This window comes from Pocillopora damicornis, chromosome 2 (assembly GCF_964200805.1).
Source record: "Pocillopora damicornis chromosome 2, jaPocDami1.2, whole genome shotgun sequence".
Taxonomy (NCBI): Eukaryota; Metazoa; Cnidaria; class Anthozoa; order Scleractinia; family Pocilloporidae; genus Pocillopora; species Pocillopora damicornis.
Window position 1 is genome coordinate 20451942 of NC_142671.1, and position 8921 is coordinate 20460862.

Below are 8921 nucleotides of genomic sequence, written 5' to 3' on the forward strand. Positions count from 1 at the left end.
CGCAGGTTTCATCCTCTCTTTTAAGTAAAAAAATGACCCACTCTGTGAAGTGCCTTTCGAGTTTGAATCTATTTTATGGCTGATATGCATGATTTGGGAATGCATCAAAATATAATTAACTCTCACTATTCGAAATTTCTATAGCTTTTTGAAAAAACGGTCTGCTTCACAATTCTTACCTGTTGGGGAGGGGGATAGATACCTTCTCATTCATTGTGCTTCCGGTACTGGTCAGCGTACGCTGTTTGGACCACCCATGTACCTTTTAAGGACTCTTCTCGATAAGGTAATCATTGATATCCTGGGAAAATTCAATACATAAAAGTTTCCAAAAGTTGATCAATCCCGGCAGACTCGTTTTTCTCACCTGCAGTGAGATTTTTCCATTTACTCACTGAAAGCTATTTATTTTTTTCCCAGCTTATGAAAACCAAGATCGTCTTTTGAAAACGCTTTCAATAGTGGAGTTTTCAAACAATTCGTGAGAAAAACGTTATGTTTCTAGAATAGACAGGAGAAAAAAGAAGGCTTTTGAAGACTGTAACGTGACATTGTCATACAGCGCTGCCTACATCAATGTTTTAAGCGCTCTAGTGTAGAAGATATTCGAAAACGTGGAAGTAAACCGAAACGAAAATGCCATTTACGACTAAAACGGATACTTTGAATGGTGCACTACTGTGGTCGAAGTTTAAAAGTCAGTATCAGGAGAGGCTAATTTGCAGTAGGATCATTAGTTTGAAACCACATTGCCGTATTTTCCACAGCTTTTAGAAGAGAATAGCGACAAGTCGACAGTCACACGCGATCATCTGCGAATTTTTCTAACGGCAATTTTAGGTCGAAAGCTCCACATTGTGCTCGCACACAGCTGTATTTGTCCCAGTAAGATAAAAGTTTATGAGCCAATATCCGTTCAGGAGGTTTCGAATTATTTAAGTGAAATCTGATTACCACTTTCAAGAGCAGGTTACAAGTTTAACAGCGAACAAGTTGATGCTTCTGGGATGAATTATCAATCACGAGTGGGATCTGAAATCATTAAACGTATAACCATGTTAACCAAATCAAAAATGAAAGGGACAGTGAAAAAATTACGGGCACAATTTTCAGAAAACGGCTCTGAAACTCGAAAGCAGACATAACGCAAGGTATCCTAAAGGTCAAATTACTTAAACTTTGTTTTTTTTTAATTTTTCATTAAGCACGTAGTTATACTCAGTTGACTGCAAAGGAAGGAATCTTTTTTTATTGCACCGTCAAAACTTGTCCAACATCTTCAAAAACGTAGGAAAGACTACTATTATTACCTAAGAAAACACATTTCGTGCGCGCAAACGTGAAGATTTTTCTGTTCTTTAACGTAATTAATAAACTTACTACTGGTAAATAAGCTGTAGTCAACCCTGGAATCCTATAGTCTTATCCAAAAATATCGATCATACTTGAGTGAGTTTTATATCCGCAACAGGAAGCTTATGCTGCCTTGAAATTTTTCAATGGCTTTGCGTGTGGATACCTTGAGCAAACAGCAGGTATTCCGGCCTATGTCCTCAAAAATAGAAATAAATTCAAAGCCAAATTAGCAAGTTGTTTCCCGAAAGTGCTAAGTCTCATCGAAAAGCGAAAATAACTCAGACTGCAAAGGATCGATATGCCTAGTTTTCCCATAGAAAATTTTCCTAAGTGAAATGTTGACACGTTGTTTACATAGTGATGATACAATAACATTCATCTAACGCTCCCCCGTCACGCCCACCTTAAGCAATTCGTGAATGGGATTATTTAGCCCATCTTTTAATGCTGTGACTTTAGGATCTGGCGTTTTGAGCTCAGGATTCAAATCTGAATTTTCGCCTTTAAGCGCTCTAAGGTAAAAGCCTTGTAAAACGTCTCGGCGTTATGTGACAACTCAATTGTTCTATTTCGCTGGTGTTGTTTATTTAAGACACCCAGACATGCCCACCTACCGCAGCTCTAATTGTAAGCGATTACCTTAATTAATTTTGTTATCTGCATATCAAAAATGGTACATACAAACCCTCACCACGTTTTAATGGAACAAAACGACACAAAATAGAAAGGCAGCTTCCTTGCGGTCGAACTCAGAGGGTATAATTGAAAGAAGATCAAGTATTGTGGGTTTTTGGAATGCTGGACATTTTTATCTCCTATTCGTTGTATTTTTCTCAGTCGGTTTGCAGTGCGTGTTCCCTATTGAGTCAAAATGAGATCAAAGCTTTCGGCGACAGTTAAGTCTGACATGCTGTTATTTTCTATGTGAGTATGAAGCGGCGATCCATTGGAACTGTATGAGTAATTCTCTATATACTTGGATGATTTCATATCCAAGGCAAAAAAAACCATCGCAAAGTAGATTCTAGGTATTTATTCGCCTCCGTAAAACCAGTTTAAACGTTCCCTTTGTTTAGGATTTGTTGGATCACCTTCATTCTGGGACGAGGTCAGGAGGTATGAGAATTGAGTTGATTTTGATGCTGTCTTTATTTCGGTGGATACTACTGAAAAGTTTATTGTTAATTATCGTGTCTATAATGCTAACCACAGGCCAACATCTTCAAAGATCATGTTAGGGCGGAGAGGAGAAGAAGCGATACAAGAAGCCTGCCATTTCACCGGGAAACACAACTGTATTCAAGGGCAAGCAGAAGCCACCTTCGCATTAATGGTAAACACATCGACGCAATGGGAAGAGATGGCGATAAATACGGTTGGTAAAGCCTCTGTATCCTTCGAGTTATAAACGGCAGGATCAATATTTCTAGGAAATAAGCTGACAATAAGCGAGTCCTGCAACATTCACTGAATTTATCAACTTAAGGTCTTTGTTCACGCTACGCGCCAACACGCTGTATCTGAAGCAGGTATTTTGCTGTTAAAGTTGTTGCCGTCTTGTCTTAATCGACTTATATTATTGTAATAACATTCGAGGAAAGTTTGAAGGGTTAAGACTGTAATAAAGCTTTTGTTTCTTTTAACTTGTTGCCAATGAATGGCGCCACACGAGTTAAGGAGATTACATCGACCATTAAACTGACTTAAGTATCATGGCAGCGTATAATATCTTGCTTTTCACACATTTTTACAAGAGGCAATTAATCGGATCGTAACTGAGCTATACCATTCGAGTTTCAAACAACTTATCTCTGAAATCTACTTTCATTTTGTGTGTCATCTTTTGATTTTTTCTTATTCAGTCGTAGGGCTTTGTAGTCCAAGATACAAGGTCATTTTAAAACGAAATGCTCTTAAATTTTCTGTGAGTTTATTCCTACAGTTACGTTTGGTGTGAAAAATACCTTACTCAACCGATTCGCAAGCGCTTAACTGGGATTGATATGAGTTATATTTTAGCAGAGTAATGTTAAAAGTTACTGCTAGCATTAATATTGTAGCAGAAAGTATACACGCGAAGTTTACAGTTTACTTTATGCCTTGATAGAACAGGATGCATAACCGGTGATCGTGAACAGTGCACACTGTCAACTGCGAGCCTTATTAGCGGCAAAACGACTAATCCTAACAGAAACATTAAAGTCATCGCATAAGCTAGGAATTTAATCTATTTATGTCCAGTCAGCGATTGTTTGTGCTTTAGCGGCGCCAGGCTTTACTGTTGATAGTTTTATGAGATCCCAATCAAGCCTTTTAGTGCAAGATTGTCGGCCTTGGGGGTCTCGCAACCAATAAAATTTACTTGGTCTTCTTTTTCTGAATACAGTTGAGATGGGTCCTCTTGCCGAAAAAGGTGCTTGCCGTAGCTATATTAAAGTGAATTGAATTGACTCAAGCAGGAAAAAGCTAGCAGCTTTGGACCGTGAATAGACACGGATTCACTCAGTACAAACTGTATAGAATGTAAATGATTATAACGTAAAGTCAGCGTGAGAGATTACGAAGAGTTTTATCCCAGGTTGATAAATTGTTACACGCATCATAAATTAAACTTTGCTTAGACACAATATAAAAGTTTCCGAAAGAATTTTCTGAATTTATCTTGTGTAAACAAACAAAACGAGCTGTTTGACGAATTCGAACCTGCCGCTAACCGGTCTCTACTCTCTTTTCCTTGACAGCCAAGCTGGTCATCGAGTCAGACAATTTTGGACGGGTGCGGATTCGTGGAGCGCTGACAAATTACTACTTATGCGTCAAAAGGAACGCTTCGCTGATCGGAAGAAAGGTAAGGTAGCTCTTATTGCTTATGGTCATTTCATTATTTTATGCGCCAAATGTTTACAGAATACTGTGTATTCTTTGTTAATAGGTAGGATTAAAAGCATGGGACTAGAGCAAATTTGCATTGAAAACGTTCACAGAAAGGAAATTCCTAAGAATGGCGTATACCAAAATTATTATTCTGGTATTCCAAGCGTGTTTTCTTTAAACCAAGTCAAGTTTGATTAAAAAATCGTTTCCATCCATTCCCAGCAACGTTAACGAATTAACTAGCGTCAATATGTCCGCATGTTTGGACTTGAGTGACACTTTGTCAATATAACCCACGCTTGGGAAAATTCCCTGTATAAAGGACAAAGGAGAGTCAAAGCGATTTCTTGAACACGTCAAAACGTGTATGGCCAGCTGAACTACCAAATTATCTTCTTTACAAATTTTTACTTTCACGGTTTTCATGCAAAACGATTTTTTTTTTGTCTTACAAAAGCGCTATAACTAAACGTTTTTTTTTCAGTCAATCTGTCGCCATCCCAGCCTTTTCAGACTGCTTATTTGAAAGAAAATGAGCTAAATTTCGCGTAGTCTGAGGAGATCAGAAAATGGATAAATGTTTTTTGTTGAGTAGCTTTGACACGGAGACGCCCAGAGGATTACATCCTTATCAATATCAATTTCCCTGAAAAATTTCTAATCTCACTAAACCAATAAAATAGATGAAAGTCTTTAAACTCAGAAAACCAATTAACTTACTTAATTGACTTTTCCCGTGAAAGAGACTCCAAAAAAGGTAGAATTTATTCCTTTGCTATAGCTGGGACGTGCTTTATACAGAATTCTTTCTACTTCAAACCACTGTTTTTTTAACGTATTGTTGATTGGCATGACTGTCGTACTTTTCTTCAGGTCCTAATTAATCTTAACGATTAAAAAAACGAAGACGAGCTCGACACATCTTGGCTTCGGACCAAGGTTCAGGTTCCAAACTCCTCAGCGACAGATAGACGATCATTCGAGTCTTTTTCACGTGGCTACACGACTGGTCATTTGTGATTCAAGGATGAACTCGAAAGTTGATCACTTCTTATCACAAAAGCTCCATTTAAATAAACCTGTGCTAAGCAGATCACTTCCTCTCTCTCCCCCTCCCCCCCCTCCCCCCCACTTACCCTCCCGTCAGGTCTCGACGTGGCCCACCTTGAGAGTCGGCGTTGAATTACGTGTAATCCAGTGAGACAGAGTAACCAATGAGATACCATTTCTTGCAGGCCACAAAGTCCAAAAGGTGCGTGTTTTACGAGAAGTACGCCGAAAACCATTACACAGAATTTCTTTCAGCTTACAACGAGAGTTGGACAATAGCAGTGTCCAAGAAGGGCAAAATGAGGCCTGGGCACAAGGCACGAAGAGGCCAAAGAAACGCTCAGTTCATTGAACGAGCTTCTAAGATCATTATTCAAACAAAAAATGTCCGCGAGGCGCTCTATCATGGGCTCCGTGACCATATCGAGCAGCTCCTACGTGCCTACAGAGCAAGGGAAGGAGGCGAGAACAAGGAGAAGCCGAGAAAAATGCCACACCCTGGGTACAGTTCAGGGTCGTGGAAACGGAAAGCAAAGATTAAGAGGAGAGAGAAAAAAATGAAATTGCGATCTGAGAAGAGACTGTTGAAGTTACTTCGTAAAGAACAATGGAGAGAAAGGAGAAAAGAGAAATTTTAAGTATCACCATTTGGTGAACTTGCTCCTCTTAAATGTAGCTGATACTTGAATTTATCTCTTGCAGATATCCCCTAGTCATTAATAGGACCCACTTACTTCGTTCACTTTTCAGGTTTTCTTGAATTTATTTTTTCAACATGTATTCTGCAAGCGAATTGCGCTCGAACGTTAGACTGAAGCATTCCTTCGTTCGTCTACCGTATTTATTCGATTAAACGCCACCCTCGAATAAAGGCCGCATTTTAGAGCAGAAATATTGATAAACGCCGCCCTCGAACAAACGCCGCAGCATGGTGCGGTGTTTATTGGAATAATAGACTCAAAAAGCACACAGCGATCATTGCTTCGATCGCAGTTGGAAAAATTGAACCAGTGAGTGAACCAGACACAATTTTTATTAATGTACCAGTTCTGATGTCGTGATAGCATATCCGACATTGGATGTTTATTCACTTTACGTATTGCAGCAGTCTTAACATGCAAATCGTGAGATGACTCTTTAGACAAGCACCAAAAAATGTTTCTGTTTTTTAAATTAAATGGTTAGTTATCATACAGTTGTTTGAAAGAAATAAATTGGATTCTAAATAAACGCCGCCCTTGTATAAGCGCGCCCTCAAGTCGCGAAAAATTTAATAAACGCCGTGGCGTTTAATCGAATAAATACAGTAAGCTTTTATTCAGCAACTCATTTTTTGTAGCTGAAGATCCTCGGCTTGAATCATTCGAAAATATCAAATCTGCGAGCCGTAAATTAAGGAAAATGTTAGTGGTGTCACGTGTTATTAAGTCTTAAACAGGTTTACATCAGACTAGAGACAAATTTCGATGTGTGCTCAAGGTCAGTCACGCGAGACGCAAGAAAAATAGAGACGTGGTTAGTTTGACATCTTTTTTCTTTACAAAAAGTAAAAAACAGCTACCAGTTTTAATTATTTATGGTTAGAAGGACCCTCGGTTATTTCCAAGTTTGAATAACGGGCAGAAATTGCTTCGACGGCAGCACTACCGCTGAAAATAAATACTTTTGTTGACACTTCATCGTAACAGCCTTTGATTAACTGTCGAAGGATCTCAGTTGAAAGCAGTTTTAACCTCTACCCAAACGTAACGGGAACAATTTATGGCGATTAAAAGCAAAAAGTGGGCCGATTATTCTCTTACAGTGAAATAATCTGATCGATCCTTATTCGCCAGTGGCTTAGTCGTCATTCAAATTTACTAGTATCCACGCCTTTTTTTCTTTTCTAAATGTCTGTAAATTCAACCCAATAATTAGAAATGGAAGCATCTCAATGAATTACTAGGAGTACATATTGAAGAAGATTTTGAGTAATACAAGCAAGAGGATATATTTTTTCTATAATAACTCAAGGAAAAGTATTCGTGTCCAAAGACTGGTAGGAAAAGTACTAATGTTATTGTATCCACTTTCATTCAATTTTGTATTACTTTGAGACTTACAAGCATGACTTATTAATTAAATTTTTCTTTGTACATATATTCAATACATTTACATCGACAGGACAACATTTGCGCTGAAATGCGAGTAAAAAATTTAATTTTGAATTAAAGTTACATTTAACAACTTCATGTGAGCACCATTCATTTTACAAGGCAGTAGAATCATGACATTGCATGCAGTGGTTTTCCACCCTGCATGCACTCTTTTCAGAGAGTCTGTTGAGTTGAATGGCTTAAAACTGATAAAAATCCTCGATCAGTGAATGAATATATAGGGAGTTGTTCAAGGAATGACTTTCTCATTCTCACCGTCTAGAAATTACCGGCCACAATAAGAAGTATTGTGTCGTATGCCATCTTAGTAAGCTTTCATGACATCTTTTATTTAAACAAAAGACATCAGGGCATTTCCTCTTGCGTTTACCGAAACTTCTTTCCCCTTTCCTACCTCTGGAACCGGCGGAGAACAGGAGAGCCGGCTGAGCTTAAAAAAAAAACCTGAAATTGGTGGGTGGAAAGAGACAAAATACATACGCGCGCGCTGAAAGTGGACGGAACTGATAACCTTGATGTATAACATTTCTAAGTAGAGTCTTGTTAGTTGTTTAAACAATTGCGAGCCGGTTCCATGAAATAGTGTTACGCGGGGCTTGCCAAGCACTGTTCGCTTATCTCAGTAAATCTCGAGCTTCATATTGCTGTATTAATACGTGATTTATTTGCCACTAGAAAAAAAACCAGCAAAACAAAAAGACGAAATGATTGAAAAATAAAATGGAACGAAATACAAGGGAAATGTTTTTGACAATGAAACGAGGTAAAAGTGGAATAAATTATCATCGGAGAATAATCTCATTTTCCTCTCTTTCGTCGGAATTGTAGATGTCAAAACAAGGAATCAGAGCCCTGTATCTTTTTACTTCCAACGATCTTTAAAATTCATAAAGGGAATTCAGGCGAAAGTTCTCTACTAGAGTGCGTGCACTAAATTTTGCACGTGCTGGTCAAAATGCTAATTACCTGGAGTATTGGAGAGATGACGTATGCTTGTAGATGGGAAGAAGTTGAGCAAAAAGTAGCTACCACAACAGCTTGCCTTGAAATACCCGAAGCAAAACTACATCTTCAACGCTGAAGAATAGAGTGCAAGCAAGAGAACACGTCGTTTAATTCCGAATCGTACGACGAGTAGTAAGAAAGAGCCGCACGCGAGTCGCGCGAATACTTCTCACAGTGAGGAAGATTCAAAAGTTCGAGCTTATGGAAAACCTTAGGTAATATTTCCTAGAGACTTTTTCTTGTTCAGAAAAAAAGTAGATTAGGGGTCGCATCTATACAGGTACCTATCTTTCTAAGGAGAAATAGAGTTGACTAATAGAGTTCCTGATTTTGATTTCTGATTTCTGATTTTTTCAATCTTTGTTTACATTTTACAATCCAATAGCTTGGAGTCATGTCGATTAATTTTCCTGCCACATTTGTAGCGAGTGCTTGTAAGAAACGATCGCAGAGACTGAAATTATAGGGTTAGTCTCTTGA

General features: G+C 38.4%; 1 protein-coding gene across 1 annotated transcript; it reads left to right on the plus strand.

The window, feature by feature from the left end:
- The first annotated feature begins 1993 nt into the window (after positions 1–1993).
- On the plus strand, positions 1994–7511 carry LOC113681362 (fibroblast growth factor 18). Its single transcript, XM_027198458.2, has 5 exons — positions 1994–2280; positions 2433–2472; positions 2569–2731; positions 4098–4204; positions 5466–7511. The coding sequence occupies exons 1-5, from the start codon at positions 2228–2230 to the stop codon at positions 5916–5918; spliced, it is 816 nt and encodes a 271-aa protein (XP_027054259.2). The 5' UTR covers positions 1994–2227; the 3' UTR covers positions 5919–7511.
- The last annotated feature ends 1410 nt before the right edge of the window (positions 7512–8921 follow it).

Coding starts and splice junctions, on each gene's coding strand:
- LOC113681362 (XM_027198458.2), top strand. CDS start 2,228: ATGAGATCAAAGCTTTCGGCGACAGTTAAGTCTGACATGCTGTTATTT. Junction 2,281..2,432: donor GACATGCTGTTATTTTCTAT/GTGAGTATGAAG, acceptor CCCTTTGTTTAG/GATTTGTTGGATCACCTTCA. Junction 4,205..5,465: donor CTTCGCTGATCGGAAGAAAG/GTAAGGTAGCTC, acceptor CATTTCTTGCAG/GCCACAAAGTCCAAAAGGTG.